This window comes from Bos grunniens, chromosome 5, assembly GCF_055505025.1.
Source record: "Bos grunniens cultivar Pamir isolate PY7600 chromosome 5, Bosgru_T2T1.0, whole genome shotgun sequence".
NCBI lineage: Eukaryota > Metazoa > Chordata > Mammalia > Artiodactyla > Bovidae > Bos > Bos grunniens.
In genome coordinates this window covers 36881289-36903738 of record NC_141169.1, presented here as the reverse complement: position 1 = coordinate 36903738, position 22450 = coordinate 36881289, and the positions used below count along the sequence as shown (strand labels likewise).

Genomic DNA, 22450 nt, shown 5'->3' with positions numbered 1-22450 from the left:
GTCACTAGAAATGTAATTATTGGGCTAAATGGCATATACACTTTTAATTTTAATAGGTATAATGAATTTATTTTCTTGGAAGTTGTACCAAATTGCACTATCACTGGTAATGCATGAGATTATTTGATAATTTGTATTTTATTAGACATTTTTACCAACACAGCATATTATCAGAATTTTTAATCCATGCCTTTGTTAGATTAACAATGGTGATTCCTTTTAGTTTTTTTTGTTTGTTTGTTTGTTTTAACTTTATAATATTGTATTGGTTTTACCATATATCTGTGGTGATTCCTTTTAGTTTTGACTTTTATTCCTCTTAATTTGATGGTATTGATAATTTCCTTTTTATTTGGTAACGGTGGGCTTTTTGGGTTTTGTGGCAGGTATTTTGCCTTGCAGAAATATTTTATTTTTATGTAGTTTAACTTAGAGATCTACCGAAAATCTTGTAGTCCTACCACTATCTGTTGACCAAGCCTTCTTTTCCCTCACAGATTTGAAATACTTCAGTACTTATAGTCTAATCTCTGAACTCTTAAATTTTCTTTAGTGCTGCACATTTTTCATCCTATCAGTACTAAATTGCTCAGGTTGTCCATTTTATTTACATATAGTTGCTTATAGTAGTCTCTTATGGTCCTATGGATTTCTGTGGTGTCCATTATAACTTCTCTTTTTTCATTTCTCACTTTATTGATTTGAGCCCTCTCCTGTTTTTCGATGATGAGTCTGGCTAAAGGTTTATCAATTTTGCTTATCTTTTCAAAGAACTGGATTTTAGTTTCATTGATGTTTTCCATTGTTTTAGTCTAATTTCATTTATTTATACTCTGAAAAAAATAAACTGTATTAATTAGTGGAACTTTGTACTTTATATAGGAGTGGTCCACATTTGTTTTTCATTTTCTGAATTTTCTTGATTGTTCTAACTATTTTAGATAAAATTAAAACAGGTATTTTATTTTAGAGTGAGCTTATGATACTTAAAAATCCTATTGACATCTTTATTAAGAAACTGTTCTCTTTTTACCAGTGACTCTCTCCCTTCCTTGCTTTTTTTGTTTTGCATATAGTACAGAAATTCCTTTTTTGATATCTTTAACATTCCCCTGAAGTCATCTAGTCACGTTTTCTCAATCAATAGTAGATAATTGTAGAAATTAAAAGTCCTTAATATTCTTGTGTTGATATTTGATTTTTAATTCATCTTGTGTCTTTTTGTTCATTGTCTTTTCAATACTGGCATTATCAGAGTTAGGTCATATTAGAAGTAATGTCTGCATAGAATATGCAAAAATAGCCTCTAGGTTACTTTCTTGTATAATTTAAAGCTGGGATCAATTAATTAGAAGGCCATGCCTGAGAAACCCTGGAGAGGATTCTATTTGTCATTACTATCTAAGAGTTTACATTCTCAGGTTAAAAATCAAATTAAATACTAAATATGAATGAATTCAAACCATTTATTCTTTAATTTTAATTATTTAAGGGAAAAATTGGGGGGAAACTAAGAAAGTACTACTGAGAACTCTGGACATGATTATTAGGCGAAAATGGTAGGAGAAACAGGAAAATGGGACTTTCTATAATCTCAATTTAGCTTACATTCTTAGATGGAAATGACCATGTAAAAGAAATGTCTTACATGTACACTACATAACATTTCTATAACTCCATATGTGCTGGGTCAAAACAATCATTAATGCATCATTTTATAGAAAATGCTTTCATTCATTCTATATTAGTCTAGAGGTTTAAGAATTTTAATTTGACCACAGTCTGTAGGATAGCAAAGAGGTGAATAAATATGAAAATTATAAGATCAGTTTCTCAAGTTGAACTGCATAAAGTTAAAATTCATCAGTTCTATTTTATCTTAACAACATATATATGAAGGTATAAATTTTACTTTGCTCGGGGGGTAATGTACCCCCCATTGGAAATACTTCACCATTTTTAAGTATTTTATCAAAGAATGTTAAGAAACATTTAGCTTTCTTCCTTGAGTAGAACTAAATAATATTGATAAGATATTCTGTGTTTCAGCTTTCTGTTTCTGAATACAAGAAATTTATGTTTTCCTTCTATAAATATATTTACCACATGAAGGAGAGCTAGAAACTTGCAGAATAAGATATTAATGTAGCCACAGTGTTTATTCCCTCTTTAAAGAAGTGTGCTTTTGCATTGAAAAATCTATTTCAGCTTCTTTTTTTCCAGCCTCTGTAACTTTGTTTGCTGCACATCGTGTTTAAAAAGTCAATTCAGACAAGATGTTTAGTGTCACCATTTCAACATGCCATTTTCTCCTGCTACAAGGAATTTAAATGACAGTCATATATTTTGAACAATTTCTGAAAACACACTTTTTCTTTTAATCTATATACAAACTCAATTAGCGTGCAGGTCAGTAAGTGGGAAGGCATTTATAGACTCAATCATTTTGGGTTAAGGAGTAGACACTCTGAAAGCTTACTAATTAATGGAATGGAAATAATGCTTGGAACCTCTCCAAACAGTAACAGTCTCAATGGAGCAATTAAATATGTATGAAGAATGTTTGCTGAGAAGTTCAAAGACGTCAACCAAGGGTTTATATTTTTGGTTTAATTTATTCCGCACCTTCCAGTGAGCTGATGCTTGATGGTCTAAAGACGTTTCTGGGCCTTGTATACACTGTATCCTGCACGGAGCTTTGACTGACAATCAGTCAGAAACAATGTTTATTTTAATCATTTAAAGAAGTGCAAGAGAGGAGGGAAAATAGAAGTTTGGGATTAGCATTCAGGTACCTAGAACTGCCTCATGAATAAATTGGGCACTATTAAGAGTATGCCAGACAATCTTCAGCCCATTTAATTGAAAGTATTGGCATTAGCAAAACTCCCATTTCTGCTCACAGCAGTGGCATTTAGGCCTTCAAATTATAGCTCACTTATATTATTGCTGTAATCTGTATCTTCAGATCATTGCTCTTCCCTCTCACAAAGAGAAGTCTGTGTGCTAGTGACTAGCTGCACTCAATGTCCTTAGTGAGTAATGCAGCTATTGTAATATTACTGATTAAATCAACTATAAAAAAGGTTTTTGCAAAAAAAAAAAAAAAAAAGGCAACAGAATGAGAAGGCAACATTTTCTTTCGTGCTCTAGTCTTTTTTTAATTGCAAAGAACATAAACATATTTAATGGAGAAAGGTTGCTTTGTTTGTTTTTCTGGGGATTTCTATTCAAATGTATGTGGGGCTATACTCATAATCTCTCATTGGGCATTGTTGCTTATTATTCTAGGCTGCCGGAATTGAAATTATCAAACAAATACAATCCATATAATGGGCAAAATATCCAAAGAAGGTCAAGGATTCGAGGGGGTTCTCAGTGGCATGACTGCTCTGCTGGATGCCCCTACCATTTTCCCTTTACATATAATCTCATCCTGGGAAAATGGCTTTGCAGGGACCAAAGCCACGCTCCAGAGTGAGTGACAACTCTGAGGAGGAGCCACAAAGCCCAGGCATTCGTCTTTGAAATAGATTTACAGCATTATTAAAGGAAAAAGCTGAAGCATCACCATAATTTAACTGGATATAAAATGAAAACAGACCTTCCAAAATGAAAACCTGAAATCCCAGGGAGGCATTTAAAAGGTGGTTACTGACAGTTCTGTCATGGCCAATTTATAAGCTGTGAAAATGCCCTGCTTTCAAAACTTCTTTTAGGACCCTGGCGTTTGGGGCCTATCAGCCATCAGTTGGATGGTTTTCTTATACTGAGGAAATCCTAAAGGTGCTTATAAGATAATAGATTCAGCTCCCCTGAGACCTGGCACTTAATGGTCTGTGATGGCAACATGAGACCAAGCATAGTCTGACCATTGTCGCAGATCACTGAGGAAATAGTTCATAGCTCTGTCACGTATATGTAAAACTGTAATTAACTTATCGAATAATTATAAATATTGAATAATCTTATTAGTTGACACTGAATCTACCAACACTCCTAACTAATTTTTTAGTTAGTGGCTCTGTACTCTAGATGATTAAAGAAAATGGTGTTAAAGATATTTACCTGTAGGTAAGTCAAGCATGCATTTCTGAGGTCACAGACAAGTAAATAACAAAGCATCTAGCACTAGCTTCTTAAAATGCTGAATGGACCAGATCACTCTCAGAAACCTTTATTCTCAAAATAGTAATATGCCACCCAGAGATCATCCCCACCCCAGCCTCACCACCTGCTCCCTTCAGCTTCATTACCAACAGCAACAAAAAAGTGCAGATTCTTAGCATAGTGTTCAAGGCTCTACAGGCATCAGGTCCACCTCCATTTACTGTTTGCATCTTTGAACATCTGTAAACCAGCTTACCTGCCACCTGTTCACAAGAACGCAAGCTCTCCATGCTTGTGGGACAAGAACACAAGCTCTCCATGCTGTCCTGGGAAGTGGGGGATATGGACCATGTTCCACTCTCCCTAGAGGGCCTTCCTCCCTTTTCCAGTTATTCACCTTCATACATATCCAAAAATTCACCTTAAGTGCCATTTTTTATGGAGTCCTGCTCCATCTCTGTTATTTAGGACTTCTTTTCATTTTCACATCTCTTGATTCATCTTTACATTATAGTACTGCTTCCTAGTCTTTGAGTTGGGTGTTGATGGGGGCTTGATTTACACTGAGATGAAATACCGTTCTCAGTTGAAAGACTTAGAACACTTTGTTTAACCTTCTGAGCCTCACTTTTTCCACAGTGTTGAAGAAAGCATCTAAGGGTGTTTGACACTGGGTAGGCATTAAAGGCATTTAAGGAAATGTCAGACTCACCTATCCCTGTCCAAGAAAAAATATTTATTGTTCTCCAGCAAAATGAGAGCAATAAAGATTATTGACTAAGATTTTATGGTTGTTGCTGTTGATAGTTCTTATTTAGCAAAAAGAAGACAACAATTAAGAAAGAGGAGAAAGAAAAGGAGAAGAAGGTGAAGGAGAAAGATAAGAATGCAGTCCTCTATTGAGCCTCTAATTAAAAATTAAAAAAAAAATCAGTGCTTGTAACATAAATGTCAAGAGCCAATGCATTTTTTAAGTGTTTTTTATTGTGGCAAAATATAATATAAAATATAATGTAAAACACACTGTTTTAACCATATTTAACTGTACAGTTCAATGGCACTAAATACATTCACATTGTTGTACAACTCTTACTGTCATCTATCTCCCCAAGTTTTTACTTTCCTAAACTGAAGTTCTCTTGCCATTAAACACTAACTCCCCATTCCTCCTCGTACCCACCCCCTGGCTTCTGGCATCTACCAGTATACCTTCTGACTCTTTGAATTTGACCATTCTAGCTACCTGGTATAAGGGGAATCAAATAGTATTTGTCTGCACCTAATGCATTTTTGAAGTATGGTTTTAAATGGTATGTCTAATATTACATTTATATCTTTAAAAAATTACCTATCAAAATACAGGAAAGAAATAAATGACTGAGAATTTTTAAAACTTATTTTTTGTTGATAAAATTATGGCAAGTCATATTGTGTAAGTCTGAAGTACGCAATGTGTTGATGTGATACATTTGTTTATTGCAATATGGTTACTTTTTCACATTGGTAATGAAACATTAATGAATAGGGTGAGTATGTGTGCATTAGAGAGGTCATATTTGACCTGATATATTATCTTTTTTCAATTATACAGTTAAAACATTCTCATATTAGCCCCAGAATCAAAAAACAGCTGCAAATATTAGCATACACATTACTGAAATTTTCACCATATTTGGAAAGGGTATTTAGGGTGATCAACTTAAAATGTGGGCTCCTATGGTTTATGCACAATTCATTCTGCCCTAAGGAGGCACCTTAAGGCAAGAAGCAGCCATCCACTCAACATACTGAAGCTAGAAAACTGGAGCATAAACATGTTAAGGGATGGAAAAAGTTTGGAAATAGGGAATGAACCAGTTGCTGTTAAACACTATGCTAAGAAGCCTGCAATTATTTTTCCTATAAATAATTAGGCAGTGGGTGGTGAAGGTAGGAAGGCAATAGACTTACATGAGCCTCCCCACATTCTAAGCCACAAGAACAGAATTGCTGAATTTCAAGTGTTGGTTGTAAGGAGCTCCTTTTCCTAAAGACAAATGTACATAATGGGCTCAAGGAAATTAGAAACTGCGATTGTTTGAGTGACTCCATTAATTCAGCAGGAAGTTTGTATTCTCTAGGCACTTTATATGTTGACTCCATGTCATTCTCATGCCGTCTGTGTGAGGCTGACATTGTTACCCACATGCAGGCCGTGTGAGCAAACAGATTAGGTAATTGTTTAAGGCTACACACTAGTAAGTGTAAGAGCCACAATATCCACTGTGATTTCAGAATGCATAAAAGCCGTTATGCTATACTGACACCTTCTACATGAACCTTTACAAATACACAGACACAATCAAAGAGAAACATTACATAAACATGAATAAAGGTCTTGTCAGTAGAGAATCTTGGAAAATGATCTTGGGAAAAAAATTGTTTGATCCTCCTTTCTTTCCCTTTACCCTATTTGACCAAAAAGAAAAAAGAGAGAGAGGCAACAATTCAAGTAAGGTAATAGTAACCATTATGAAACAAAAAATTAAAAGGCATAGATTAGAATGGCTTATGAATAGTTGAGTAAACTCAACAAATTTCTAATCAAAAAAAGAAAAAAATAACAAGTCAAAAGACTGACATATTGACTAAATAATATATATCTGTGTATATTTGCTTATATATACATTTTCAATAGAAAAGTTTTAAAACATTTTAAATGATTGATACACTGGGAACATATTTTAAAAGGAGATGATTAATATTCTTACTAAAGAATCAATCAATTTGAAAAACACTATGAAATTAAAGTTTATAGAAAATACATAAAAATAACAACATGTAAAATTAACAACTTGATTATTGAACACAGACATTCTAATGAAAACTGCAGGATACCATCTTCACCCATCAAATTGGCCTAGATATTTTTTAAGTTTCTACTGTATAAGATAAAAATAGACACTCATATACTGCTGGTGGGGAGTATAATTTGAATCAACTTTCTAAGAAACAACTTTTAAAATACAGAAAGTACCCTTAAATAATCATAACTTTTGACTCAGTAATTATTCTGCTTGTAAAAGTATAAGTTAATAAAATACTAGATATTGACTAGGGTCCATAATACTGACATATTAGAAACAAATAGCAAGTCTAAATAAGCTAAATAACTTTTGTCATGGAATATTATTTAACATTAGCTGTTTAGCTAAAATAATATTTTTGAAGAACATTAACATTTTCTGATAAAAATACCCACAGTGTAACAAGTTTAGTGTAAAATCAGGATGCAAACTTGGAAATGGCATAATAATAGTTTTGTAGCACACACATGTGGGCACATGCATTGCACGTACATAGGTATGCACATATAGCTACAGAAAAAATACTGAAATGAAATAAAATCAAAGAATTACAAAGCACTAGCAGGAAATCATCCATCAAATTATTATTGGAGTAATTTTATCTTCCGTTATGTGCTTTTCTATAACTATGAGCATTAAAACATAATTTTAAAATGGAAAATAAGTTTTGAAAAACAATCCTTTCATATTTCAAAATGAGGATACATCACTGGATACTGATGACCACTATAGGATTGTTATTAAATGAAGTGTGCTATTGATCAACTGACTTAGGGAGCTAATCCAGATAAGCCTTAGATCCCCAAGGGCATTTGATATTACATTATTCATATCAGTCATTTATAGCTCCAATTACATTGCTGGAAACACTACTTAGGGGCATCATTTGTGGTCAGCAGTTTTGAAAAAACTTTGTTTTCAAATTTATACATCACTTTGCTGGCAAAGGTCCATATAGTCAATGCTATGGTTTTCCAGTAGTCATGTGTGGATGTGTGAGTTGGATCATAAGGAAGGCTGAGCACCAAAGAATTGACACTTTTGAACTGTGGTGCTGGAGAAGACTCTTGAGAGTCCCTTGGACAGCAAGGAGATCAAACCAGTCAATCATAAAGGAAATTAACCCTGAATATTCATTGAAAGGACTGATGCTAAAGCTTAAGCTCCAATACTTTGGCCACCTGATGTAAAGAGCTGACTCACTGGAAAAGACCCTGATGCTGGGGAAAATTGAGGGCAAGGGGAGAAGGGGGCTACAGAGGATGAGATAGTTGGATGGCATCACCAACTCAATGGACACAAGTGAGCAAACTCAGGACAGGAAAGCTTGGCATGTTGCAGTCCATGGGGGCACAAAGAATCAGACATGACTAAGCAACTGAACAACAACAACATACCCACATACTACGTATACACCTATATGCACATAGAAAAATAAGATACTATATATGTATATACCGAAGTTTATATGAAAATTTAATATATGTTTGTATGTTCATTTATATAATAGGCAACATATATGTTTTAAAGAAATAGCATACCTTTTCTGTTTTTTTTATTGCATTTCTGCACTTTTTAAAAAAATTTTATTTTATTTTTAAACTTTACAATATTGTATTAGTTTTGCCAAATATCGAAATGAATCCGCCACAGGTATACCCGCGTTCCCCAACCTGAACCCTCCTCCCTCCTTCCTCCCCTACCCTCCCTCTGGGTCGCCTGGTGCACCAGCCCCAAGCATCCAGTACCGAGCATCGGACCTGGACTGGCGACTCGTTTCATACATGATATTATACATGTTTCAATGCTATTCTCCCAAATCTCCCCACCCTCTCCCTCTCCCACAGAGTCCATAAGACTGATCTATACATCGGTGTCTCTTTTGCTGTCTCGTACACAGGGTTATTGTTACCATCTTTCTAAATTCCATATATATGCGTTAGTATACTGTATTGGTGTTTTTCTTTCTGGCTTACTTCACTCTGTATAATAGGTTCAATATGCAGCTATATTTAAAGTTCTGTCGGTCAGTTATATAGAATCTCATTATTATACTTAAGTTAGTATTGAATGTGGACCCAAAATGTCATGTTTTAACCTTTTGAATATGAAAAAGGGAAGAAATATGCAATTACATATTTCAATAAAGCTAAATTTCATTTTAGGCCTCATCTCATTATTTATGGTTTGATCAGAATCACAAGATGAAATTACTCTTATAAATAATACATGAGTATTTCATGTGGATTTTGATGTAGATTTATTCAATGTAGAATTTTAGTGCCTTATATTATCATGCATTCTTGCATTTTATACCAAAAGTTATGGCCAGTAGTAATATAATGCATTAGAATTTAGTATGATGTCACAAACCCCAAAAAGAATTTACAGATACAATTAAAAAGTATAAAATAGCATAGGCTTTTATTTTACTTGATTTCTGTTTCTGAAAATAGCATTATTTGGATTAATAAAATATCAATGCCTTAAAAGCAGTTTCATTATCTTTAAAAATGCAGTTGTTTTTTGTTTTGTTTTTTTTTTTCTACAGGGTATTGTGTTTTACCAGTCCCAGCATGTGATGATAATTTGTTTGGCATTAAGTCTTCTTCAAAAGGGTTTATAACTTGGACACTATTTGGATAAACAGCCCAGTTTCATGCATAGGTTTTTCCTATTTCCAGGTCTGTGGCTGGCTCCTGTTACCCTGACAAATGGCCCCTATCCATCCTAGTTAACCCTTCCTCACATAAAAGAAAAGGTTTCCCAGATGGTGCTAGTGGTAAAGAACACGCCTGCCATTGCAGGAGGCATGAGAGACTCAGGTTAGATTCCTGGGTCGGGAAGATCCCCTGGAGGAGGGCACACTCCAGTCCCTCAAAAAGCACATGTACTAAGTCATTGGAAAAGAGGGGAAGCGAATGTTGAACACCCATGAGACACTTCTCTTTCTCAAACGCCACTCCAATCCGGACACCACTGGACTCTCAGTACGTTGGTTCTACTCAGTGAAACAGAACACATCATTGAGGAGAGACTTTTTGTTTGCATGTTCTTCTCAGAACAAAGAGTTATAATATGCAATAAGGAGGAAATCCATGAGAAAATGTGGTGTTTCTATTTTCAATAAAGTATATATTGTACACATAGGTTTTTCAGTTGAGACAAAATTCTTTCTGCTATAACATTTCTTAACTTTCTTAACTCATTACTGTTCAGTCATAACTTTGTTAGTTTTCATACTTTCCTTTAGTATAATTTGTATCCCATATCTTTAAAATAAGCAGATTCATAAAACCTAGAGGTTATTAATGCTTCTTGTTGTTCAGTTACCCAGTCATGTCTGACTCTTCACGACCTCATGGAGTGCAACACACCAGGCCTTCCTGTTCCTCACCATCTCGTTGACTTTGCCCAAGTTCACGTCCATTGCATGCTTATTACCTTTACATAAAGAGAAAACATATGGAGAGGCATTGGTCAAAGGGTACCGTGTTTCAGTTATGCAAAATAAAAATGTTCTGGAACTCTACAGCATGGTGACTATAGTTAATTTATTATTTTGAAATTTACTGAAACTAGGTCTTAAGTTTTTTCATCATACACAAAGAAGACAACTATATGAGGTCAAGGATTTATTAAATAGCTTGATTGTGGTAATCATTTCACAATACATATGTTTATCAAAACATTACATTGCATACCATAAATATATACAGTTTTTGTCAAGGCGTTGTTTAGTCGCTAAGTCGTGTCTGACTCTTTTTGAGCCCATGGAGTATAACTCCTCAGGTTCCTCTGTCTGTGGGGTTTCCCAGGCAAGAACATTGGAGTGGGCTGCCACTTCTTTCTCCAGAGGATTTTCCCCACCCAGGGATGGAACATCTGTCTCCTGCTTTGGCAAGTGGATTCTTTACCTCTGAGTCACCAGGGGAGCCCTTTTGTCAATTATACCTCAGTATAATAAAAAAAATAAATTGTACTATGTATTAAAAATGGTTCAAATATTACTTTTTTCATGATGGAAACTTAACTACCTTTTTACTAAGAATGTCTTGGTTTAACTTAGCTTTGATTTCAACTCAGCAGGTACTAAAGCATAAGGTAGACATTTGTGAACAAAATAAATCTGTGGCATCATATTTGATGTTAGACAGTAGTTCAGACCCTTCCGAAGCTTAAAAGAAGCTCCGTATTCATTCCAGTATTTTTAAAAATACGTGTTTATATTTTTCCTCTGACATTAGCTCTTGTTACATTAGGCAACTACTGTCTATAATAATATGGACAGACATGGCCTCATTGAATAATGGTTATTCTGTTTCTTTCAATAGTTTGAAAGACTTGTGGCTCATATGGCTGATTATGAAGTTTCATTCACTTATGAAAAAAAAATGTTCTTTCCTGATGACATATGGTGTATATTCTGGGAAATATTTTTAACATTAAGGCATCACCAGGGGAAAAAAATTAGAGTGTTTTGACATTTCTTTTATTTAAACTCTTAGAGGAGAAAAATCAACCTTGTTAGATGAAAGAATCAATATTTATTCAAACCCTTTTGAAGAAACATTAAAGATGGGTTCAAAACATTTGTAATTACATTTTACCTTGGAAAGCTTTTCACAATTCAATAGTCAGTGTTTCTTTTAAGGCATCTCAGTGAAGAAGATAGATTTCCTCGAGAATCACATATAAAAGAATTAACACGCACAGTAGTGGCTGTGCTCACAGGCTACTGGAATGCTGAGGTGAGTAGTGATCAGTTAAGTCTCTCATCCGAGTGTTTCATTAGTCTGCATTTTCCAGCATGGGGCCATCAGGAAGAAGTGGCTACTGAGTTTGTGAAATATGAGTCTGAACAGAGATGTGCATTAAGTGTAAAGCATACGATGGGTATAAAGGCTTTAGTAAGAAAAAAAAATGTAAAATATCAACCCCCTAAGTTTGTCTTGATTATAGGTTGTAATGAAAATGTTTAGATACATTGGACTAAATGTATTATTAAAATAAATGTCACCAGACTTCTCTGGTGGCACAGTGTTTAAGAATCTGCCTGCCAATGCAGGGGATACAGGTTTGATCCCTGGTCCTGGAAAATTCCAAGTGCTGCGAAGCAACTAAGCCTGTGCTTAGTTGATCCTGCCTTCTGGACCCATGAGCCACAGCTCCTGAGGCCACAAGCAGTAACTACTGAAGTGTGTGCACTACAGCCTGTGCTCCACAACAGGGAGGCATGCACACCAGAGGGAAGAGGAGCGCTGCAACTAGAGAAAGCCTGTGCAAGCAACAAAGCCCCAGTGCAGCCAGCGATAAACAAACAAACAAAATTAAAAACCAAGAAAGCTTTTAACAGTCACCGTTCTACTTTTTAAATTTATTGTTTAATTGGAAGATAATTGCTTTACAATATTGTGTTGGTTTCTGCCATATATGAACTTGAATCAGCCATAGGTATACATATGTCCCTCCTTCATGAACTTCCCTCTCTCCTTCCACCCATTCCCTGCCACCCCAGGTTGTCACAGAGCACTGGGTTTGAGCTCCCTGCATCATACAGCAAATTTCACTGGCTGTCGAATTTTGCATATGGTAATGTGTCTGTTTCAGTGCTACTCTCAATTTGTCCCACTCTCTCCTTCCCTCACTGTGTCCACAAGTCTGTTAACTGTGTCTATGTCTCTATTCAGTTCAGTTCAGTTCAGTCGCTCAGTCGTGTCCGACTGTTTGCGACCCCATAAATCGCAGCACACCAGGCCTCCCTGTCTATCACCAACTCCCGGAGTTCACTCAGACTCGTGTCCATCGAGTCAGTGATGCCATCCAACCATCTCATCCTCTGTCGTCCCCTTCTCCTCCTGTCCGCCAATCCCTCCCAGCATCAGAGTCTTTTCCAATGAGTCAACTCTTCGCATGAGGTGGCCAAAGTACTGGAGTTTCAGCTTTAGCATCATTCCTTCCAAAGAAATCCCAGGGCTGATCTCCTTCAGAATGGACTGGTTGGATCTCTCTCCTTTCAGTCCAAGGGATGATCGAGAGTCTTCTCCAACACCACAGTTCAAAAGCATCAATTCTTCGGCACTCAGCTTTCTTCACAGTCCAACTCTCACATCCATACATGACCACAGGAAAAACCATAGCCTTGACTAGACGAACCTTTGTTGGCAAAGTAATGTCTCTGCTTTTCAATATGCTATCTAGGTTGGACATAACTTTCCTTCCAAGGAGTAAGCGTCTTTTAATGTCATAGGTTCATCAGTACTATCTTTCTAGATCCAGGTATATACATTAATATGCAATGTTTTTGTCTTTCTGACTTACTTCACTCTGTATAATAAGCTCTAGGTTCATCCACCTCTTTAGAACTAACTCAAATGTGTTCCTTTTTTTGGCTAAGTAATATTCCATTGTATATATGTACCACATCTTCTTTATCCATTCATCTGTTAATTGGCATCTATGTTGCTTCCATGTCCTAGCTATTGTATTATAAATAGTGCTGTGATATACATTGGGGTATATGTATCTTTTTAAATTATGGTTTCTTCAAGGTACTTTCACTTTTTTGAATGTGGTGACTAGAAAATTAAATTTATGTATGTGGCTCACATTTGTGACTTGTATTATATTTCTGTCTTTGTGTACAAAACATTTGAGTGAAAATATGCTTCTCTATTCACCTCCAAATTATTTTCTTACTAAATTACATATGAGGAGGAACTGCTTTCCTAATAGCCTGAGCTGGGTCCTTCTATGAGGTGTCAAGCCTTATACTCATTGTTCTAGTTATGCAATATGGCAGCCTACAATATGAATCCCTACAGTGTCCTGAGTGAGTTACATAAATTAACACATTTACTTTTCTCAACACACAATGATACAGTTATTAACTAATCCTAGGTGTAAATGAGGAAATTGAATCTGCGATGGCGTAAAAACTTGTGTGATATTATAGAGTGACTAAGTGTCTGAGTCAGGATTCAAAACTAAATTAGAGTCCTTATAGCCCATGTTTATTTATTTATTTATTTATTTATCTTTATTGTGAACTGGTTTTCTTTCTTCTATATCAAGGCTTTTCAGTAAATCTACTAAGATATTGACTTGTATCAAGGTGTGATGCCAAAGAAGTGTATTAATCTTTAGGGGTGGTGATCATGATTAGGATGATTATGGGCAACAGTTATACCAGATTTCTCCAACCTTAGCTGCTCTACAATTAGTATGTAGTTAAATATATAACTGCAGAACAATAAATCATGACATTCATTGAGATAGGCACTTTGATATCTCTGTGCACATGTATCATTACAATGTTTAAAGAATAACAGTGCTCATATTAAAAAATAACATTAGCATCTTGGAACTAAAATTATTTCTTAGAGTTAGAGAAAAATGCATTGGAATCTAAATATACACTATAAATTTCATTAAATTGTTTATGCTGCTGCTGCTGCTAAGTCGCTTCAGTCGTGTCCGACTCTGTGCGACCCCATAGATGGCAGCCCACCAGGCTCCCCGGTCCCTGGGATTCTCCAGGCAAGAACACTGGAGTGGGTTGCCATTTCCTTCTCCAATGCATGAAAGTGAAAAGTGAAAGTGAAGTCGCTCAGTCATGTCCGACTCTTAGCGACCCCATGGACTGCAGCCCACCAGGCTCCTCCATCCATGGGATTTTCCAGGCAAGAGTACTGGAGTAGGGTGCCACTGCCTTCTCCAAAATTGTTTATACCCTTACCCATATCTAGTGTTACTAATATTTGATGAATAATGAAAAATTTCTTTATGAAAAAAATTTTAAAACTAACATGAAAATTAGGAAAAAGAGGCAACAGAGAATGAGATGGTTGGATGGCATCACTGACTCAATGAACATGAGCCTGACCAAACTTCTGGCCATAGTGAAGGATAGGGAGGCCTGGTGTGCTGCAGTCCATGGGGTCGCAAAGAGTCAGACCCAAAGTTAGCAACTCAACAACAACATGAAAATGATTACAGAGGTACATGACATTTGAGAACACTTAGAATATTGTGTTGACTCTTGTGTCAAGTAGGTTATTTTGATTTGCTTTACGGGTCCAAATTGGCTGTGGGACATCTTCCCATATCAGCTTACAAGGCCAAGGTAGGGACTGGTGGTGGGCTTCCCGGGTGGCCCTTGTGGTGAAGAACCTGCCTGCCATTGCAGGCAGATATAAGAGACACAGATATGATCCATGGGTCAGGAAGAGTCCCTGGAGGAGTGCATGGCAACGCACTCCAGTTTTCTTGCCTGGAGAATCCCATGGAGAGAGGAGTCTGGTGGGCTACAGTCCATAGGGTCACAAAGAGTTGGATATGACTGAAGTGGCTTAGCACACACACAGGGACTAGTTTTTTTCCAAGGCACATACTGCTGTCCGGAAGACTGGACTTGGCCACCAAATAATCCCACAGTTATCTATGGCTAGAGAAAAGTAAGAAAGCACATTCTTAAGTAATTTGTAGTCACCGCTGTGTTTACAATAAGAATTCCTATGAAATTGTGCCTTATAAATTCACTTGTGATTTTCCGACTTCTCTTCTGGCTAGGAGAGGTCTAAACTTTTCCTCAGATCCTTCCTTGGTCATCAGGTGCACAGATGTAAAAAACTCCTTTAAACTTTTCCTTAGATGAGAAGCCATATGCCATCAAAAGAAATTGTACCTAAAACATGCTATAATTGTTACTTATCAAAAAGAGGTCTTTAGTAAGAAAAAAATTTCCATTTTGTAGGCACTAATACTATTTTCAAACCACTGGTCATATCATCTATTATGTCCTACAATAAATACAAAAAAAAAAAAAAACCTGTACATTATTTCTTATGTGGTGTTTGGGGAAAATACTATTCAGAGAGAATTCATTTTTTTTGTGTGTGTGTTTTTTACTCATTTATTTATTTATTTATTTATTTTTTTACTTTACAATATTGTATTGGTTTTGCCATACATGGCTGGCTATATCGATGACCATTATTTGCCATAACAACATGTACTTCAGTTCAGTTCAGTTAAGTCACTCAGTAGTGTCCGACTCTCTGCAACCCCATGCACTGCAGCACACCAAGCTTCCCTGTCCATCACCAACTCCTAGAGCTTACTCAAACTCATATCCATTGAGTCAGTGATGCCATCCAACTATCTCATCCTCTGCTGTTCCCTTCTCCTTCCACCTTCAATCTTTCCCAGCATTAGGGTCTTTTCTATGTGAATCAGTTCTTCACATCAGTTGGCCAAAGTATTGGAGTTTCAGCCTCAGCATCAGTTCTTCCATGAATATTCAGGACTAATTTCCTTTAGGATAGACTGGTTTGATCTCCTTTCAGTCCAAGGGACTCTCAAGAGTCTTCTCCAACACCACAGTTCCAAAGCATCAATTCTTCTGCGCTCAGCTTTCTTTATAGTCCAACTCTCACATCCATACATGACTACTGGAAAAACCATAGCTTTGACTAGACAGACCATTGTCAGCAAAATAATGTCTCTGTTTTTAACATGCTGTCTGGGTTGATCATAACTTTTCTTCCAAGGAGCAAGTGTCTTTTAATTTCATGGCTGCAGTTACCATCTACAGTGATTTTGGAGCCTCCCAAAATAAAGTCTCTCACTGTTTCCATTGTTTCCCCATCTATTTGCCATGAAGTGATGGGACCAGATGCCATGATCTTAGTTTTCTGAATGTTGAGCTTTAAGCCAGCTTTTTCTCTCTTTCACTTTCATCAAGAGGCTCTTCAGTTCTTCACTTTCTGCTATAAGGGTGGTATCATCTGCCCATCTGAGGTTACTGATATTTCTCCCAGCAATCTTGATTCCAGCTTGTGCTTCATCCAGTGCAGCGTTTTTCATGATGTACTCTGCATAGAAGTTAAATAAGCAGGGTGATGATATACAGCCTTGACGTACTCCTTTTCCTATTTGGAACCAGTCTGTGTTCCATGTCTAGTTCTAACTGTTGCTTCTTGACCTGCATACAGATTTCTCAAGAGGCAGATCAGGTGGTCTGGTATTCCCATCTCTTGAAGAATTTTCCACAGTCTGTTGTGATCCACACAGTCAAAGGCTTTGGCATAGTCAATAAAGCAGAAATAGATGTTTTTCTGGAACTCTCTTGCTTTTTTAATAATCCAACAGATGGTGGCAATGTGATCTCTGGTTCCTCTGCTTTTACTAAAACCAGCTTGAACATCTGGAATTTCATGGTTCATGTACTGTTGAAGCCTGGCTTGGAGAATTTTGAGCAGTACTTTACTAGCGTGTGAGATGAGTGCAATTGTGTGGTAGTTTGAGCATTCTTTGGCATTGCCTTTCTTTGGGATTGGAATGAAAACTGACCTTTTCCAGTCCTGTGGCCACTGCTGAGTTTTCCAAATTTGCTGGCATATTGAGTGCAGCACTTTCACAGCATCATCTTTCAGGATTTGGAATAGCTCAACTGGAATCCCATCATCTCCACTAGCTTTGTTCATAGTGATGCTTCCTAAGGCCCACTTGACCTCACATTCCAGGATGTCTGGCTCTAGGTGAGTGATCACACCATTATGGTTATCTGTATCATGAAGATCTTTTTTGATGGTTCTTCTGTGTATTCTTGCCATCTCTTCTTAATATCTTCTGCGTCTGTTAGTTACTTCAGGCTATACAAATTTAGAAGGGAAAAAAAAAAAGGACAGATATCACTTCATGGATAGAGTTTAGTTTAGTTTTTTTTTAAACTATCTTCCATACTTCCTGACTTCCCACTAGTTTTACAGTGAGAAACCATATGCTAATTATAGCTCCATCTGCTGGAAGAGAAGCAGATGGGCATAAATCTTGAGGTTAAGCATCTTGATCAGACTCCACCAGTAAAAAGAAGAAAAGATTTTAACAAGTTGCTTTAAATATACTTTGGTTTGTTTTTATGAGTTGCATATTAGAATTTATATAGCATATACTTCAATGTACTAGTACCTCTGTTAATCAGATAAATTGAGTTCTTCACAGCTTGTCGTGGGATTTTCCTTTATTTTTTAGTAGTAGTTATATACAGATTACAAAATTACACTGTTTACTGTCCTTAAGATATACATTTTAAAAATATAAAAGTACAAATACTTATAAGTAGAACACATTGATATTATTTAGTAAAATTGATCGGAGAAGGCAATGGCACCCCACTCCAGTACTCTTGCCTGGAAAATCCCATGGACGGAGGAGCCTGGTGGGCTGCAGTCCATGGGGTCGCTAGGAGTCAGACACGACTGAGCGACTTCACTTTCACTTTTCACTTTCCTGCATTGGAGAAGGAAATGGCAACCCACTCCAGTGTTCTTGCCTGGAGAATCCCAGGGACAGGGGAGCCTGGTGGGCTTCTGTCTATGGGGTCGCACAGAGTCGGACACGACTGAAGCGACTTAGCAGCAGCAGCAGCAGTAAAGTTGATCCACAGCCTTTATTATATATTTCCCTTTACTAGTGAGATTTTTTTCTTCCCTATAGATATTGATTTCTTACTGAAGACCCTTTAACATTTCTTTTAAGGTGGGTTTAATAGAGGTGAACTCTTTTTACATTTCCTTTGTCAAAAAAGTTCTTTATCTCTCCTTCAGTTCTAAGTGATAAACTTGCTGAGTAGAGTATCCTAGGTTGCTGGCCTTCCCTTTCAGCAATTTAATATAACATACACCTCTTAGGGGTGCAGGTCCCAACTGGATTGTTCCTCATGCCTTTCTGCCAGATTCTGTGTTTTTTTTTTTTTTTTAAACAAGAATTTTTTTGTGTGTTTTTGGTGTGTGTGTTTTTGTTTTTTTTTTTAACAAGAGTTTTTCCACCAAGTCAGTTTTCAGTGAGAACTGCTTCACACAGAGTCCACAGATGGACTCCATGTCCTTTTAATCCACAGTCTTGTTCTCCACCAACCATCCCCCAGGGAAATCAGGGTAGATATTATCTTTTTCTCACAGATGAAGACACTGGGGCTCGAAGAGGGTAAATAACTTGCTTATTATCACATAATTAGTAAGTAGTAGAGTTGTGATTAAATATAGGTCTGCTTAACTCAGAAACTAATTTTCCATACCAACACCATTGATCAAAATATCAAAATATAATATGGAAAGTGCATAAAATCTGAAGTTTTTGGTTCCTATAGAATCAAAATTCTGGAGTTTTGTTATCTTAGTTAGAAAGTCTTTAGATATCATTGAAGATTTGGCCTGTTTGGTACCACATTTACTTAAGGTGTCTATTTGAAAAACTTAATGCTGCAAATGTTTGTATTATTGTTATGCAAAAAAGTCATATAAAAAAGTAAAGCTTAACGAAGTAGTCCAATTTAATCATAGGACATAGACAGAAAATACTGTGGTGTTCAATAACTCCTGCTGTTGATATTAAGCCATTTAACTGGTAAAGAAAACCACTGTAATTTTCCCAGTTGAGTAGTAAATTGAAAAGTAGGAGTGTTTGAAAAACCTTTACATGTGCCAGCATTTTGAACGGAATTTGGAACAAAGCCTTATAGTAAAGCTCAATTAAAAGCAAGCCCCTCTGAATGAAGTTCTGGAATAGTGTTTTGTTTTTTTTTTCTTTACTTTGCACTCTGTGAAATTCACCTTATTGTAATTCTTTATTGATTTGAGTATAAATTACAAGACAACGACTTTTATTCAAAGTTGGAAAATTACTTTGTTTAATCAACTGGAATGTAAACAGCCAATGTTTTGCTATTAAAAGAAAATCCATAAGGGCTTTATACAAAAGAGAAATCCTTAAGGATTAATATAAGTGTGAGCCAACTTCTTCAGGCCTTTTCCCAAACATTTTTTATACTAAAGACAAGTTCTGTCTTAAAAGTAAAAAAAAGTATTATACTGACTATAGTCAATATTCTAAAATTTGAATGTATCACAATTTTTTCAGTTTATCACACATGCACATATTATGTAATGTGTATGTATGTGTGTTCCAATTTCTATAAATTTGAAAATAAACATTATTTATTTTTTGTAACAGGTAACTGTAATAGTAAAGAAGTAAAAGCTCAGTTTTCCTTTGGAAGTAGATGGCAGGAATTGAACCCAGGCAAGATACTTTATCAGCTGAGCCACAAGGGAAGCCCAAGAACACTGGTTTGGGTAGCCTATCCCTTCTCCAGCGCATCTGCCTGACCCAGGAATGGAACCAGGGTCTCCTGCATTACAGGTGGATTCTTTACCAACTGAGCTATCAGGGAAGCCCAAAGAGAAAGTGTTAGTCACTCAGTTATGTCTGACTCCTTGCGACCACATGGACCATAACCCACCAGGCTCCTCTATCCTTGGAATTCTCCAGGCAGGAGTACTGGAGTGGGTTCCCACTCCCTTCTCCGGGGGAACTTCCCAACCCAGGGATTGAACCTGGGTCACCCACATTGGAGGTAGATGCTTTACCACCTGAGCCACTAGGGAAGCCCTTTGTTCATTCAATGAGACTAAAAGAATAGAGAATTCTGTTCATTCCTGTTGCTTCCACAAATGCGTATGCTTGAGGAAGGTGAAGGAGATGGCTTGTCTGAGGCACAAAGGTAATGGTTATGAATACTTTATAGCTCCCAGAGTAAAGCTTCATGTGGTTTGTGTTCCATTTTGTACAATTTTATAGCAATTAATATGATATACCACTATTTCCATGAAATGAGATTCATTTTTAATATTGCTCTCTTACTAAATGAAGCAGTTAACTTCAAGAATGGAAGCCAGGAAAAATCTCTTGACCAGAATTTGCTCTATTTTTTAGGTAGTATTTTTTATTGAAATTGTGCTTTGTAGAAAGCTATGGTTTTTGCCCTTTCACCGAGAGGTAGTGGCATTTATAAGTTAACACTTTAATTTAAATAGGCTGGTGTTTGACATAGATAAAATACTTTCAATTTGGGACGTTAATGATATGGTAAAATAAATTCAGAATTGCTTTTATGTATAACCTAAAGTTTTTTTAGAAATGTAATATTTCTCTGTATGTTTGTTTAATATGATTTCTTATGCCATTTAGAAAAGCATGAGATCAGTTCTGCATTTATCATTTTAAGCATTTCTTGAATGACATGGCACCTTTAAGGCAAGATATTTCCATCTAGATGAGATGGCTAACCCTGGAGATAATTGGCCATTTCACTGAGCTGCCATCACTGGTGAGATAGCTTTTTTGGACTTAATTGTCATTATGCCTCTAGTAAGGAAAAATGGAAAAACATGTTACTGTACATGAAAAGCATAAATGGAAAATGCACCCTTCACTGGCTAAAACAAAATAATCAGGTCATATTCTTATAGTTCATAATTTATTTCATTGAAGGTGCATTTTATATTCTGGAGGATCACATTAACATTTTCAAAGTAATTGAATTGTTTACTGTTTTACAGCATTTCAATTTTATAATTAGAATCCCTGTTTTAGGTTCTAAAATGTTACTCAATTTCATGGCTTTCTAAAGAATTTTCAGTATACCTACAAACAAGCTAACACTGACTATGTATATGAGGTACAGTTAATATGATAGAACTATTAGTTTAATGGGTGATTGAAAGTGAAAATATTAATTGCTCAGTCATGTCCAACTGTTTGCAACTGCATGGATCATAGCCTTCCAGGCTCCTCTGCCCTTGAAATCCTCCAGACGAGAATACTGAAGTGGGTTGCCGTTCCCTTCTCCAAAGGATCTTCCCCGACCCAGGGATCGAACCTCAGTCATCCACATTAAGAACAGATTCTTTACCATCTGAGCAACCAGAGAATTATGAGGTAGCATATTTTTCTTTCTGAATACATTATTTTTCATCTGTTTCTCATTCACTGTTTCTATCTCTTTTGTCTACCTAAAAGATCTACCCCTCGCTGGAAATTCAGAATCCATTTTCAATGTGTTCTCTCACCACCTTGGTTTTGTAACTATTAATTAAGCTTCACCCTTTGGCATTTGTTTTCTTCACAAATCACACATGTGAACATTGAACCATTTGCTTCAGAATGACCCACTGCTGCTGCTGCTGCTGCTAAGTCGCTTCAGTCCTGTCCGACTCTGTGCGACGGCAGCCCACCAGGCTTCCCCCGTCCCTGGGATTCTTCAGGCAAGACCCCTGGAGTGGGTGAATGACCCACTAGCAGTGCTATCTCCCTGAATATCTGTTACCTTAACTCTTAGGCTCGGGGAACATGGGGCAGTGTTTCTGAGAGGAAGGGATGTGTGTGTGTGTGTGTGTGTGTGTGTTGGTGGGGCCGGAGTGAGAAGCCTACTCAGAGATCCCTCAGATGAGAATAACATTGATGAGAAGATATAAGGGAAGGCATAGAGGAGAAGAGAACTCTCACCTCATTTTTGCAGAGGAAGTGAATGACAGCATGGGCAACCTTGATTATTGAGTGTGTACGTGTATGGGTATTACTCAGAGAGCAACAGAGATTGGACAAAACAGGTGATTTTCTAGCTAACATAAAACCCACAAAAGGAGAACATA

At 36.5% G+C, this 22450-nt stretch overlaps 1 protein-coding gene across 18 annotated transcripts in view; it reads left to right on the top strand.

Annotated features, from left to right (window-relative positions):
* TMEM117 (transmembrane protein 117) overlaps nucleotides 1-22450 on the top strand; it is a 675006-nt gene that overhangs the window by 443523 nt on the left and 209033 nt on the right. The window contains exon 6 of one of the 18 annotated variants that reach the window (XM_086399831.1): nucleotides 9641-10482. The exons of 16 other annotated variants lie outside the window; for them this stretch is intronic. In XM_086399831.1, the coding sequence (XP_086255957.1) occupies nucleotides 9641-9884 (244 nt within the window). In that variant the 3' untranslated portion in view covers nucleotides 9885-10482. Of the gene's footprint in view, nucleotides 1-9640; nucleotides 10483-21578; nucleotides 21738-22450 lie in introns of those variants that run through there. One more of the 18 variants, XM_086399830.1, reaches the window with a different exon arrangement.